The following is a 16,584-nucleotide window of genomic DNA, read 5'->3' on the forward strand; positions in this document are numbered from 1 at the left end:
ACGTCATGCAAAACAGCAAGAAGCCATGACTAGTACTAAAAACACATTATGAAATCTAAAAATTAGCATATTCCAACTTTGCACTTTCTGTCTACAGTCAAATAACAGGTATTTATTTTCTATTATCCTATCATTGCAGATAATTGCAGAACACTTACAATTTGTAAGAGAAAACACCTTTTACAACACTTTTATATCATGCATTGTATCCTTGCACATTTTCCTGTTTCTGCTAATTTATTATTTGCTATAAATAGTGATGTTAATATCCTACCGTACAATTAGGCCCTATTTAATAAGTCACATTAAGGTTTTATGGTTAACCTTTTGAATGCAAAAATAAATGTATGTGGTAGCTACAAAATCTCCTTGGTAATTGCAGAGGGTGTTTAGGGAGAACAAGCCCTGATGTTAACATGTGCACAGTAATGTTCATGAATGAGATATCTCATCAAATACAACCAAAGGAGAGTGCACTTCCCATCCAAACTCTAAACTAAACACAAGTTGAAGGGTGACTTCAGTTGATCATCATTGACACCGCACTGCCTTGGATATGTGTTCATTTTCTTTTACAGATCATTTTTTGTCATTTTTATATGGATAATGGTGATTGAGCTTATGTTTAATTACAAATATTGAAGGGGGCTTATGATTGTTCTCAGTTTGTTGGTCTGGACACACTCAAGGAGTTTCTTCTTGTAGAAAGTCTGTTTGACCGTTGTTGAAAATGTGAGTTTCTGGTGCTTACCTCTAAAAAATAAAAATTGGAAAAAAATAAATCAAAAATGAGTAACCCCTGAATATTTATTATTGAAATTTCATATCTTATAAGGATAAAGTTTAGGAGTGACACTAATCTCACACTGATCAAAATACAGCATTTATGAATAATTAGTTCTGTCCATTCGTTTTCTTTCCCATTTTTTTGGTGTTTTGATTAGGGCAGCATTTTGATAAACATTTTAATCGCAATTAAAAGTATCACTTAACCCTCCAATGTTCAGAGTCACAATGAGCTGCAGTCAGAAAAAAATAGATAAATAACATACCTTGAATTGTGTGATTAATTGCATGATCGCAATTACAAATTTTAATCATAGTGCAGCCCTAAATAAATTAAAGAATAAAAAGTAATGAAAAGGTAAGAAATTCTAATTGGCAAATTACATATTAAAAAATGTAAAACAGCATGCAGAATAGCTATAAACAGCCTTACAGTTAATACAGCCCTAGTTTAGATTAATGTTATCTGCCACATTAACTGGTAGAGGACAATTCTATAAAAGGCTGCCTATTGTTAGCCTGCTAGAGGACACCTACGTGGATCCTATCCTATAAGCAGTGGTTCTCAACCCAGTCCTCAGGACACACCCAGCCAATCAGGTTTTCAGGATATCCAGAAAGAATAGGCATGCACTGGTATGCAAATCTATCTCAAGTCTATTCATTGTGGAGAGTCTGATAACCCGACGGATGGGTATGTCCCAACTAGGACTGGGTTGAGAAAATTGGCACCTACTCTCCTTTATAGGATACTAGTGTAACTAGGTATATGTGGTATTTGTGGTTAGGCTTGAGCACTTGGGTTAGCCATAGAGCTGGTGGAAATGCTCATGTCTAGATTCCGGACATACTTATATAAGCTATAACCCAGATATTGAAAACCATTTAATCGGCTGGGTGTGGCACCTTGCCAGTTACGTGGCACTTAAGTGGATATCTGGCGATATTCAGCGGAGGATACCCCGTTATCCCCCGCTGAACATTCCTGGTTAGCACTTAGGAGATACCCAGCTATATTGCACAATATATCCAGCTATTCCCGAATATTTAATTCATATCCGGCTATTGTAAGCGGCCACATTGGGCCACTTAAATAGCTGGTATATCTTTAGCCAGTTTAAAGATAACCGGTTATCTTTGAGTATCGACTTAGCAAGTTAACTTTGAACTGCCTAAAAATAAACCAGATATTCAATGACGGTCACCGGAAACGTCCCAGCATTGAATATCCAGGCTGACTGCTTGCCGGCTGCGGTGAATGTTTTGCTGTCTATCACCGGCTTTATTGCCAGATATTCAATTCCGGGCCATGTCCGAGGTTTTGCATTGAATATCTGGTTTATGCAGATTGTGGTATATGAGGCCCTATACTGTTTAATATTTTTTAAATCCCTGCTTCTTTGATTGGTTCAGTCTGTGGGTCTTACTCTTTACGTCTGTGCTGACGATGTTCAAATTTTGTATCCTATTGATCATACTTAGATATATTTATTTATTTGTTTGTTACACTTGTACCCCGCACTTTCCTACTCATAGCAGGTTCAATGCAGCTTACATAGTAATAGGAATGCAAAATATAGTCAGAGAAAACAGGCTAAGCTTAGCAGAGTAATGGGGAAGTGTAGATAGGTAGGAAGATGTGCTAGTTTTAGGCTAGATTGATTCATAGGGTTAGGTTATGGCGTTTGGATAAGCTTTCTTGAATAGATGGGTTTTCAGCTATTTTCTGAAGGATAGGTGGTTTTTAATAGAGCAAATGGGTCTGGGTAGGGCATTCCAGAGCTGACTGCCTTTGATGGAGAAGTTGGAATCATACTAGGATTTATACTTGAGCCCTTTGCATCTAGGGTAGTGCAGGTCAAGGTAGTTCCGAGAGGATTCCGAACTGTTTCTGGTGGGTAGGTCGATCAAGTCGGTCATGTAGCTCAGAGATTCTCCATGGATGATCTTGTGAATCAGTGTATGAATCTTGAAGTTTATTCATTCTTTAATAGGGAGCCAATGAAGCTTTTCACGAAGGGGTGATGCACTCTCAAATCGTGAATTACCAAAAATTAGTCTGGCTGCTGTGTTTTGGGCAGTTTGAAAATTTTTCAAGATTTGGGCCTTACAGCCTATAATAATAATGTTGCAGTAGTCCACATGGGTAGGTACGGTGGATTGTACCAAGTTGGAAATTTTTTCAGGAGGAGATAAGGTTTAACGCGTTTCAATATCCACATCATGCTGAACATTTTCTTCATAGTGGATTTTGCGTGAGTTTCAAGTGAAAGATGCTTGTCTAGTGTCACTCCAAGAATTTTCAGGTTGTTGGATATGGGAATTATGACGTCAGGGGTACTAAGAGTAGTTGGGAGGAGTGAAGAGTGTTGGGATGAGAGGATTAGGCATTGTGTTTTCTCATTGTTCAGTTTCATCATGAAGGCGTTGGCCCAAGAGGTTAAAATGTTCATGCCAGTAGTTATTTTGTTGGAGATTTCTGATAGATTGGATTTGAAAGGGATGAATATGGCGACGTCGTCAGCGTAGATGATAGGGTTGAGATTGTGTCTGGATAGGGATTTAGCTAAGGGGATCATCATAAGATTGAAGAGAATCGGAGATAGAGGAGATCCTTGGGGTACACCAGAAACTGATGACCAAGGAGATGAGATTGTTGAAGTTGATTTAACTTGGTAGGATCTTGTTGTGATAAAGCCTTTTACCCATTTGATGATATTTCCGCCAATACCTAGTTTATCCAGTAGTTTTTTAAAGAATATGATGATTTACCATGTCAAATGCACTGGATAGGTCGAATTGTAGAAGAAGAATGTTGTTTCCGATTGAAATTTCCTTTTTGAATATACAACTTTTGATAAATAAACTTGATTTACTTGTTTCTTGGCTTACTGCGCATAAGTTGAAATTGAACCCCGAAAAATGTTCGGGGGTTTTGTTCGCTAAGTCTGGAATTATTAGCTTCATTGTCAATTGCAGGTGCTACTATTACTTTTCATCCTACTGTGAAAATTCTTGGTGTTTGTATTAGAACAGAATTTGAATTTGAGGATCCAGGTGTCCGGTGTTATAAAAAGTAGTTTCTATGAACGTAATCTATTCCATTCGTCACCTTTTCTCTGTCTCAGTCTTGCAACATTTGTTCATACTTAGCTGATTAGATTGTTGTAATGCTTTATATAATGGTCTGCTACAATCTGACATTAGACGACTTCAGTCAGTTCAAAATATGACAATTAAATTATTGACTAATACTGAAGACCAGTTTGGACTTGGGCTGTTTTTCCCACAGTGGCATTCTAAACTTATAGTTATCAAAATAACGGAACTCAAAGCTTCCTAGTGAGACAATTCCAACATAAATATTTGCTCCCACAAAGAGAGCGCCTCAGCTATATTTGGAGCAGATTACTATCATTGGTCCACAATATTATTAAACAGGGCAAAAAACAAACCAATGGAAAAAAAAACTCCCTTTATGGAGAAAGATCATTTGTTTCACAAAACAGCCCTTTTATGTGTTATCCATCAATAACTGTGAGAAAAAGTGCCCAAAAACTCTCTACATAAATTCTGTAATTCAATTCTAAATGTCAAAATTAAGCCAGCGTGGGTTCTAACAACCACCCCCTGAGTGGTGCACCACTACACTTATCTTTTTGTTCTTCCGTGTCTTAACGTGCATGTCTCCTTGCTGCTACATAATCCTTAATAGCCAACGGCTATTACCAGTTTGTTCCCTCGGTGTATTGTTTGAGGAATTAAATTATTGACCAATTCTAACAAATATGATCATGTTACACCTCTCCTGTGGGATGAGCATGAGTCCCCCATTACCTATAGGATAACCTTTAAGATTCTTTTTTTTTGGTTTATAAGATATTGTCATTAGGAATTCCCTTCTTCGTTTGAAGTCAATTGGTCCCATATAATCCGGAACGAACACTTAGGTCCACCTCACAGAACAAACTCGTAGTTCCTTTGGTTTTGGGTAGTCGCCTCAACCCTATTGTGAGCTAAATTATTTCATGTTTCTGGTCAAACTTTGTGGAGTACACTGCCGCTCGATGTGTGCCAAGAGTCATCTATACTGCATTTTAAGAAACAATTGAAGGCCTTTTTATTTACAGCAGGCCTTCATAGTAATTTTTGTTTTTAATTTGGGAATGTTGTCTGTTACATTAAGTCCGTTGGGAGGGGGGACGCCTGTGTGGGCATTTCTGAATCTGCTGATACATTGAGTGTGTGGTTTTTTTTTGTTTTGTTTATCTTTCCTGTTTAAAATGATGTTCCTTTATTTTAAGATTATTGTTTTATTACTCTTGTTAACCGCTCAGGTTGTTATTTGGGCGGTATATCAAATTTTAATAAACTTGGAACCTTATGCGGTTACCCTAACTGGTTTAGTGCCGAATATCAGGACTTAACCAGCCAACTGCTGACTCCACCCCTCGGAATGCACCCATGATAGCCGATTTTTACTTAGGCGCTAACTGCTCGTTTTCAGGAGTAATAAGAAGTTAAATGCCACTGAAAATTAACAGATAGCCCAGAACAAGCAATTTAACCGGTCAGCGGCCAGTTAAATTGTTTTGACTATCAACCAGATAAATACTGATTTCAGAAAGCAACTATTTACCCACAGAGATCCACAGAACACAGCAGCATATAGCTAGACCTCAATTTTTTTTTGGGGGGGGCACACTTTGCCCCACCTCTCTGCTGCTCTCTGCCCCCCCTGCTGCAACCCCACATAACTGGGCTGGTGGGGGTCTGCAAACCATGCCAGCATAAGCCTTCCTCCATTGCTGTTCGCTGCCATGCTATCTGCCCTGCTTCCCCCTGTGGCGCATATGCTCGATTTTAATGGAATTGAGCATGCAGGAAATCTCACACATGCTCAATGTCACTAAAATTGAGTATGCACGCAGGGGATGAGGAAGCAGGGCAGGCAGCACAGCGACAACAGCACTGGAGGAAAGCTTTTGCTGGTGGGGCTTGGGGACCCTTGCCAGCCAAACCAGTAGCTTGGGGGGGCCTGAATCCAATTGGGAGGCCCAGGCCCCCAAGGCCCCCCCATGGCTATGCCACTGCTACACAGAGATTTCAAGGAGGTGTAGTTTGGTCGTGGCTTGGGCAGCACTTATACATGTGTATGGGGAAAATTATTCAGATCAGGCATTACACCAGCTCAAAGCATGCATAGGCAGTGGTGTTCCTAGGGTGGCTGACACCCGGGGCAGATCACCAATGCGCCCCCCCCCCCCGGGTGAAACGCGACCCCCCCCCACCCCTGGCGAAAGGACGGACACCTCCCCCCCCCGGCGAAAGGACACACCCCCAGGTGCATTTTTACCTGCTGGGTGGGTGCTGCGCGTCTGTCGGCTTCGCTCATTCCCTGCTCCTTCTGCCCCGGAACAGGAAGTAACCTGGGGACTGCCCCCCCTTGGTACGCCACTGTGCATAGGTTATTTGAAAAGTGCTTTTCTCGGCCAGGTCTTTACACAAGAGATTAAGGGAGCCATTCTCTTTAATCCCATGGGGTTTCCTTTGGCCTTCAGAATGAAACCATGTTAAAGTTGCAGCCTCACTACTTAATCAATGATATTTACATGTGTAGGTTTGTAAAATGGGGCAACTGCATATGGAAGTGACAAAATCACAAATCCACATGAAAGAGCCAATCCTTCCACGTGGAAGTTGCTGAATCCAGTCTATTCATTTTTTCAACATGTATATTCGTAAAATCACTGCCCCTGCATGGATTGTCAAAGGCTCTGTGTCTGCAGATCCTTTTCTAAAATACCACCAGAACTGTATCCATCCCCTGGACATCTTGATTCTGAAATCTGCTTTCTAAAATGGGGCTCCACTTGTTATGATTCTTTGTTAGCTGTTTTCTTAACATGTTACCTGCACCCGCTTAACATGCGTTCAGACCCATGTTATACACCTGACATTGATTAAGGCCCATTTTACATAGCACTAATTGTAAGATAGAAATCTAAAAAATCAGGTGAACAAAATCTTTACTTTTTCAAAAATAGCCACTGAATAATATCTAAATAAAGATGTTGTTAAATCAATGAGAGAGCCTTTTACTAAAGCTTAGCTCAAGTTTTCTACAGCAGGGCCCATGTTATTCCTATGGGCCCTGCTGAAGATTACTTGACCTAAGCTTTATTAGAAGACCCCCTGAAATTGTAAAAATATTGTTAAAGATCAGTGCCTGTTTTTGTACTTAGCCATAACCAGTTCAGCATAGAAGTTCAAATTATAATCATCGACCTCTATAAATTGCTCATTGATGAACATTAACTTTAACACAAATATAGAATACCAAATCATGAATTTATCTGAATTTTATCAAATATAGTCTCCACAAGCCAGCGTTTTGACAAGAATTTTATCAAGTACAGTCTCCACAATGACAGAGTTTCGACAATTCAGTGTTTCTGTCAAGGGAAAATGAATAACTCGTTCAGACCTGGCCTATAAGGCAAGCTTCAAAAGACTGCTCATTCAATTGATATCCTTGTCAGTTCGTGTGCAGTTCCCCTTATATTTTACAAAGTTTCTGCCAGACACAGAGCTTTTATTAAAATAATATAATAATGTCCAAGAGTGCACATGTATCTGCTGGCATGTCTAACGGGAGCAGCAACATTTTAAAAGTTGTGTTGGAGCAGCTTTTAAAATCACCGTTCCCAACATCCATGCACCTCTGATCCCCTGATCCTTTCTCATGCCACAGACACACCACCTCCCTAAAACCTCCTTGACAGGAAGAAGACCCCACTAACACCCCCAACTGCAAAAAGACCCCCATGATAGCACACCTTGAAAAGCAACCCCCCTCCCCCAACTCCTTGATAACTTTTACCAGGGATCCAATGTAGTCTGCTAGGAGCAGGAGCAATGCTCAGTTGGTCCTGTTCCATTCAGGCCCAAGTTTGGAATGATGCCAACCGAACCCTGGGGCAGTCTCATACAACTACCACTAGGGTTCAAGCTGCCACATAAAAAGGTGTGATGGGGGTATTTTTACTGTCAGGCTGGGTGTGATAGTAACATAACATTTCTTCCTGTCATGGAAGTTTTAGGGAGGTGATATCTCTGGCATGAGAGAGGATCGGGGATTGTGGACTCAGTGTCCTTAGAAAACACCGGGGAAATAACTTGAGGGTGGGAGACTTGCCCAGAGGCAAGTGGGACCTAGCAGGCGGGTGGAAGGATATTCCAGTGTTGAGCACGTGCCCAGGTGGTAGCAGACCTGAGCAGTGCTGGGACAGACCCTTTAGGTGGCTGCAGGGTTAACCCCCCAGGTGGGCTCTAGGCGTTTCATGACAGACTTCTCGTTCTTATTTTGGTGTCAGCATGGTGGGATTGTCAGGCTTAGTGTGTGGGGTGAGAGTCACCATCCACTGAGTGGTTCAGTTTTTTAATCTGTAACCTCCAGACACAGAGCACAGTGAATGAGTACAGCAATAACAGGGTCCCTTCCCCCTTCAGTTTTTTTGGTAGTGTTAGATTAGCAGCATGCTGATGGTGACTACAGTGGCCATCGGACACCTGATATGCCTGTCCTAAAACAAGAGCTACCAGATGATATCAGTGAGGAGGAGCTGCAGGACCTGCCTGCACAAAGTTCTCCTAGGGAGAGACCAGATTCCTTGTGGGCAGAGACCCGAGAGTTGGCAGGCCTGGATGCCATGCCAGCTGAAATCCAATGGCTCTACAGGGAAGAGAGACAGCAGCTAGAGGCATGGGAAGAGTGGGAATTCTAGCTGCAGTGTGAAGAGCAAGAGCGAGTATTCCAACTACAGAAAATGAAGTTGAAGATGGAAATGGCTTATATCCAAAGATCCAGCCCAACCTCTGTGCCAAGGCCCAAGGCAGGATCCACAGCCCGGATTGGGTCCAACCTGTTTGCGCAGTTTGATGATACCCAAGGTGTCATTGATGAATATCTAACTGCCTTTGAAGTAATTTGCCGCCTCAATGATCCATCAAAAACTGACCAGCTTGAGTCCAAGGTAACCCTGAAGCAGAAATTAAAACCTTGGCCAAAGTTGGGCCGTAGGTAGTTGAAAGAGCTGCAACAAGTGGTTGGACAGCTGGAAAGCTAAGTTTATCATAATTACATTAAAGTGCTTAAAGTGATTTGAAGAGCTGTAAAAAGAAGTAGCCAGGAGGTTTTTTGCCAGTGATGAGTCTGCAGGTCTCCCTAAAGTTGATTTGTTAACATAAGGAGTGCCTTAGCAGTTCGTTTGAGGCTTTTTCCTCTGTTAAACACCTATCTTTGCATATGTAGATATCGAGTGTCTGATTGGTTATTATAATGCACTAGATTAACACAGAACTTCTATTGGATGGGAGTATCTCGAGCCGTAGCTGACTATTGTTGAACCTGTGATGCGTGCCAAAGAATGGGCAAGACCCAAGATCACCCCTGAACCCCTCTGAAACCTTTACCCATTATCAGTGAGCCATTTGAGAGGATAGCTATGGATTTAGTGGGGCCTCTAGCTGTCTCTGGCCAGACTGGGAAAAAGTATATATTGACAGTGGTGGACTTTGCTACCAGATATCCTTAAGTGGTAGCTTTATCCTCAATAGAAATATTTTCCCGGGTAGGATGTCCACAAGAAATACTCTCAGACCAAGGGACACAGTTTATGTCTGAGCTGGTCCAAAATCTGTGGACACTCTGTGGAGTTAAATCTGTCCATACCACCCCATATAACCCTGAAATGAATGGGTTGGTGGAGAGATTTAATGGGACATTAAAGCATATGTTAAAGACTTTTGTGGAGTCAGGAGACTAGGACTGGGAAAAGTTCTTGCCCTACCTATAATTTCCATACAGAGTAGTATACCAGGAGTCTACCGGGTTCTCCCTATTTGAGCTGCTTTATGCCTGGAGGATGAGAGGGCCCCTTGAATAAGATAACATTGGGAGGGGAAACCTCTGACACCCCTGTAATTGAATATGTAGTTAATAAATGGCAGAGATTAGAAGACCTTGTAGGCTTTGTCAGAAATAACTTGCTGGCAGGCCAAACTAAGCAAAAGACAGAGAAAGTTTCATGAGGGTCAGCAGGTACTTGGTTTAGTCCCAGAACATCAGAATAAACCTCACTGGGTGGGACCTTACAAGATCATAAGGTGCCTAAATGATACAAATTATGTTATATCTATGAACTCTCAAGAGAGAAAGCAGTGTACCTTTCATGTAAATATGTTAAAGGCCTATGCAGATCACACAGCCATGGTGTTAGCTGTGTGCAGCCCACCAGAAGAGTGTAAGGATAGTGAGCTCATACCTGACCTCTTAGCAGAGACATTACCAGAGGGATCTACACAACAACAAGTTTTAGTGGGAGAGAAATTAACCCCTACTCAGAAACATCAGCTAGAAGCAGTATTACAAACTTATACTAATGTGTTTTCTACTAAATCAGGAAGGCTAATCACAATGTAGACATGGTTGACCATCCACCAAGGTGGAGAAGCACATGAAGCAGGAGACTGGTGAGATGCTAGCCCTAGGTTTTATAAAGAAATCTCATAGTACCTGGGCTTCTCCTGTAGTTCTTGTTCCTAAGAAAGATGGCACAACCTGCTTCTGTGTGGATTACAGGAGACTTATTGAATGTACTATATCTGACGCCTATCCAATGCACCGGATGGACGAGTTGCTAGATCGCTTAGCTGAGGCCCAGTACCTGACTACAGTGGACCTTAGATGGGGGGTACTGGCAGATTCCCCGAAAAGCTGCTGCTGCTCAGGAGCGATCAGCATTTATTACCCCATTTGGACTGTATGGATTTACTGTGATGCCTTTTGGAATGAAAAATACCCCTGGTACATTTCAGTGCTTGGTGAATCATCTGTTAGATGGACTTCAGGGTCATGCTAGGGCTTATCTTGATTACACTGCTGTGTACAGTCAGACTTGGGATGACCACCTGATCCATTTGAGTGGAGTGTTAGACTGGATCAGGGAGGCCTGCCTGACCATTAAGCACAGCAAATGTCAGATGGGAATGGCAAAAGTGCAAAATTTAGTGCACAGAGTGGGAGGTGGAAGCTATCCAAAATTGGCCCACTCCCCAAACCAAAAAGCAAGTATTGGCCTTCCTTTGGACAGTAGGATATTACAGAAAGTTTGTGCCTCACTATAGCACTGTAGCTAAGCCCCTGACTGACTTGACTAAAAAGAGACTACCCTGAATTATTTACCTGGTCGCCAGAGTGTAACGCAGCCTTCCAAGCATTAAAGACTGCATTAGTAACAGCTTCCATACTAGTTGCACCTGATTACCTACAAACATTTGTGGTACAGACTGATGCCTCGACATAAGGCATTGGAGCTGTACTCAGTCAAGTGAATAGCAGAGGGGAGGAGCATCCCATTGTGTACCTGAGTCGCAAGCTCCTTGACAGAAAGATAGCATATGCCACTATTGTTTGGCCTTAGTGTGGGCCCTTAAACTGCAACCATATCTGTATGGGCGAGACTTTAATGTCATCACAGATCACAATCCATTGGTCTGGCTTAAATGAGTCTCAGGAGAGAATGGGAAACTACTCTGGTGGAGCCTGTCCCTTCAGATGTACAACTTCACCATACAGCACTGGAAGGGCAGTGAACATGGAAATGTTGATGGACTCTCCAGGAAGGAAGTGCCAGAACTGCTCTGACACTGGACTGCCGAGACCCGACCAGCGGACTGAAGAGGCTGCAGTCTGGGGCTTCTCTTAAAGGGGGGAGGTGTGATGAAATAGGGGATTTATGTCTGTAACTTATTTGTCCAGTTTGTCTGTCCTAATTAGATTGTAAGCTCTTTCGAGCAGGGACTGTCTCTTCGTGTTCAAATGTACAGCACTGCGTACTTCTTGTAGCTCTATAGAAATGATAAGTAGTAGTAGTAGTTATGTGAAAGTATGACATTTGTTCCCTAGTGCATTTCCCTTGTTTGGCCAGCAGATGATAACTGTCTTTTTTTGTAAAGCTGTCACAGAAGTGACAGTTTATTCCCGCCTAAGCTGTGAGGTAATCTTTATCTCAGAAAGGGAGAGAAATATCTCTTCACTGAGCAGTATATTTTATAACCTGTGAGCAGCTATATTTCCTGAACTCCCCAGGTACTACTCAGATAGTAAACAAATGTTTAGTTAGTTTTAATATTGATACCTGTTTGATTTACCTGTTGTTGTTGCAATATTTTGACCATTTTTTTCTCTTACCATTTGCTGTTCAATTTCCTGACAATAAACCTTATTAGTTTATTAGCTCTGCATCTGGGCTGGCTAAGAATCCTGGTGATTTGTGTTTTGGTTTGTGGGTGCTTTCTGGGAACTGTGGGACGCCTGGAATTGTGGATTTGAAACCACCGGGGAAATAACTTGCAGATGGGGACTCGCCCAGAGGCAAGTGGGACCCAGTAGGTGGGTGGAAAGATATGCCAGTGTAGAACATGTGTGCAGGTGATAGCAGACCTGAGCAGTGCTGGGACAGACCCTTTAAGTGGCCGCAGGTTAATCCCCCAGGTAGGCTCTAGGCGTTTTGTGACTGGCCCTTTTACTAAGCAGCGGTAAGCCCACCATGGCAATCCGGAGCTACCACCAACCCAATGTGAATGCCGATGGTAGCTCCACCCTCAGTGCGCAGCATTTTACACTGCCCGGTTCTCTCTGGGTTCGGTCAGGAACCCTTATTGCCACCTCAATGGGTGGCGGTAAGTGCTCTCCCCACATGGCCATGCAGTGAGTGCTCCTTCCGTCAAACCAAACACAATGACCAAATCGAGGCTATTGAATTGCAAGGGCATTATGTTGACAGAAAGAAATAGTGTCTGAGCTTTGCAAATGGATAACATCAGGGCTCTTGGATATTGGTGCATTATAGAATGCTATAACTTTCTTATTTAAACGTGTCTAATGTACACTGATACAAGCTGTCACCCGTCACTCTTTAGACAGAGTCCTTCATGCTAATTATATATCTAGTGGATTTTTGACGTGTAAATCTTAAGGCTTCAAAAATAATCATTGTATTCATATTGTCTGCCTATTATCTTGTGTCCTTGCTTCTCAAGTTCCCTGGCAACAACGTTGATCATACTATTTACTGCCATTACATATCAACAAATCTCTTAAATTCTGTTGATCAAATCAATTTATATCCTATCTGCCCAGTATCACTCTATATTTAAATAGAAGCCATCTTCTCGCAGGTAAAACAATGCTTTACCAGCAAAAATAAGCTTTTTGGATATTTTGAACCCTATAGGCAGGTAACATTCTGCACATAGTACCATTATGAGCACATTTTTTCCTACAGGAAGGGGAGACCTTCCTGGACAAGGGTAAGATGGGGTTGTAAATAGATGCATATTTCCGAATTTTCAAAAGTATACACATCATTTTACACATACATAAAGGAGGTACAGATGTTTGCAAGTACTTTAGGTAATTGCACTTGAAACTCGGTATAAAGTCTACAAGAAAAAATCAGCCACTGATTTTACAGATATGCAGGCAGTTTTGAAATTTGTCCCAGAATCTCCTGTGTTTAAAGTAACTAGGATAGGCTGCAACAGGCTGGGAATCCTTTAGTAGATGAGGCATAAGCTAATCCCAGGACTTATTGTTATAATACTCAGCGTAGCATAACACAATCACTTCTTAGCTGTTTATGGTACAAAATATCTAAAAGGGAAGACAATACAGAGTTCAGTACCTCAAATTATGCAAGTGTTAAGGAGGCAATTTCACTTAATTTGCATTTATAACCCACTTTTTCCTCAAAGGAACTCAAAGCAGCTAGGAGTATTTAAAACACGGACAAATATGGTGCAATAAAATATGAGAATAATGTATAAAATATAAAATACCATTTACCCCGACTATTATTTACTTAGTTATTTGTTTATTTCATGGGACTTATTAACCAGTCTTATGATGAGATTCACCCAAGACAGTGTGTAGCAGGCATAATCATATCAAATGGAACGAGCAGAAATGGATCCCAACAGCTGACCCCCCCCCCCCCCCCATTTGCAAAGCCACACGGCAATACTGACACAGCCCATTCAAAGGGGCCTTTTACTAAGTGCTTAGTCTTGAAATGGCCACACGGCAAGTGCAAAACTACTGCATGGCCATTTCGGGGGGTTTGGGGGGGGGGGATCTTTTCACCTGCTGCAGTAAAACGGTCCCTGGCACGCAGCAAAAACAGCCGCCGCCACTAGCACAGGGCCCTTTTTACCGTAGCTTACTAAAAGTGGCCCAAGCTGTGTCGGCATTCACGCACCGGCAGCTGCTAGTGGGGCTTGTAAACAGGGGGATAAATTTGCAACAATGGCTGCTAATTGGATCCATTTTAATGTGCTTCTTAAAAGAGCATGCTCCTTTGGCTTGGCCCGTCACAAGTGGCACACACTCCCAGAGCTGCTACAGCCCTTCAGCCCAAAGAACCAGCACATAGAAAGGAGAGCAACTGCAGTAGCCCAAGACCACAAAATAGTCTGGTTTACAAGATATTCTTAATAAATATTCATGAAATAGATTTGCAAGCTATTGAGGCAGAATCCATGCAAATCTCTTTCATGTATATTCTTTGGGGTCACGTAAGTTGAACAAAATAAGGATGGACCATGGGTTTCCAACAAATGGAGAGAAGAGCCACTAGAGGTAGAACGTAAATTAAAGGTTTAGTAAAAAACCAATAAAATGGCAAAGTCCGCCAATAGACAAAAAGGTGCCATAAACCAAGCCAGTGTTTCTCCAACTGCTGTGTTACCTTTATTTGAAGTTTTATCTCTTTTGTTGGAAACTAGAGAATGACACGGGGATGGGGAGCTGTGATAAACCTTGGTAATCCGTGGTAAAAGAAAGAAATCTGTCCGTTTACTGCAGGTGTGGGAGCAAAACTTTTTACCACCCCACGGGAGTGGTAAAAAGCTTTGCTCCCGCGGAGCAGGTGGGGGGAAGAGGGGTTGGTGGTTGGGAGGCTAGGATAGGGGAGGGCAGACTTATACGGTCTGTACCAGAGCCGGTGATGGGAGACGGGACTGGTGGTTGGGAGGCGGGAAATACTGCTGGGCAGACTTATACGGTCTGTGCCCTGAAAAAGACAGGTACAAATTCAAGATATGAGTTTATCTTGGGCAGACTAGATGGACCATGCAGGTCTTTTTCTGCCGTCATCTACTATGTTACTATGTAGTTGCAGTTACTGTTCCTGGTCTGGCATCTCCATACCAGCCTTCCTCCCTCCCTCCCACAGTAGCTCTACCTTATGCAGCCAGGCCAGCTGAGCCAACAACGATCCTCACAGGCTTGCTCCAGGACCTTCTCTCTACCGGGTCCTGTGTTCTGATGCAGCTTCCTGTTTAGCGAAACATAAATCTGTTACACCAACAGAGGTGATCATCAAGCCTCCTCCAGCTGTCTTTCACAACTTGTGCAGATAAGGTTAGGTCATTTCTCTAGTCTTGATAGATGGGGTGCCTTCAGCCGCCGATGCCAGTACTCTTTGCACATATTGAGTTCATGGAAGAACTGAGCATGCTCGAGAAGTCCCGGAGTTGACGGCTGGAGGCACCCCGCTGACATGTGGGTTACTGCAGCAGTGCGAGGAGAAGAGGAGTGACTTGACAGTGAATTTCTTTGGCTGGAAGAGTTTCATCATCCCTGCCAACAAAGGTAGTATTTTTAACACATGGCATGGGGAGGGAAGGAGAGAATATATTGCCCCCTCAGTCCACCTCTGGGCCCCCCAATATTGGAGGGCTAGCTACACTTCTGGCCAGGTCTTTTCACAAGGAATCGAGGGAGCCATTTTCCTTAATCCCTTGTTTATTCCACCTCTGTAATAAAGAAAATTTAAATTTACAGCTCACTACTTAATAGGCAGCACATATACACATAGGCTTGTAAAATGGAGCTGCTACATGTGGAAGCAGCACCACTAATATGTGAAATTGTGAAATCACCACTTCCACATGGAAACTGCCCCATGCATATCTGTAAAATAGATGTTCCCTCTGTGCATGCCCCGAATAACTTATGCACTCCAGTATGTCCCTCTAGGTATTTTTTTATAAAAGGCTCCACACTTAGCAGAGCCTTTTGTAAAATATCACCAGAAATTAGCACATCCTGACCTGAACCTCTGAGTTCTGATCTCAGCATTTAATGTAAGATGGGCCTTCACACTGTAAGATATCCATTGGGCTCCGTGACCATAGAACATTAGCATTGGTTGCTGCAGTTTTGCAGGAAATCTAATCATGTTTCATACTATCCTCTTATATATATATATCTTCTTTATATAATAATTTTTCCATGCTTCATCAACAGGCAGATAACCAATCAATTCTCTCTGGAGAGGAAAACATTGGAGGTGAGTTTTCTCTATGAAAATAGTGATCTACTAGTGCAACATAACATGTTTATCTAGTGATAGAAAATCAGAAAAGAAAGCAAATGTAATACAATAGTTTTGTTTGTTATTATATTCAATGGGTGTTGTACTCTGTTACTATAATCTTAAATTACTAGTTTTAAAAAGCAATACAAAAATATTCCTATATTTTATAACTATTCATTTACACTACTATTTTGAAGATTTTATTTATTTCTAAAATAAATTAATGCATATTCATTCTTTTTAAATAAGTTTTATTAGAAAATAGAAATTTCCACTCAGTATATACATAAAATTCAAGCAAAGTTGATGCAAGGATATCACGTATCCTCAGTGAAACTTCAAATTTTGCCCTCCC

The 16,584-nt window shown here is 41.9% G+C and overlaps 1 protein-coding gene across 1 annotated transcript in view; it reads left to right on the forward strand.

Annotated features, from left to right (window-relative positions):
- Positions 1 to 16,584, forward strand: part of AK5 (adenylate kinase 5) — a 346,160-nt gene that overhangs the window by 239,797 nt on the left and 89,779 nt on the right. Inside the window, exon 9 of the mRNA XM_030207788.1 lies at positions 16,160 to 16,202. Within this exon, the coding sequence (XP_030063648.1) occupies positions 16,160 to 16,202 (43 nt within the window). The remainder of the gene's footprint in view (positions 1 to 16,159; positions 16,203 to 16,584) is intronic.

This window comes from Microcaecilia unicolor, chromosome 6, assembly GCF_901765095.1.
Source record: "Microcaecilia unicolor chromosome 6, aMicUni1.1, whole genome shotgun sequence".
Classification (NCBI taxonomy): Eukaryota; Metazoa; Chordata; class Amphibia; order Gymnophiona; family Siphonopidae; genus Microcaecilia; species Microcaecilia unicolor.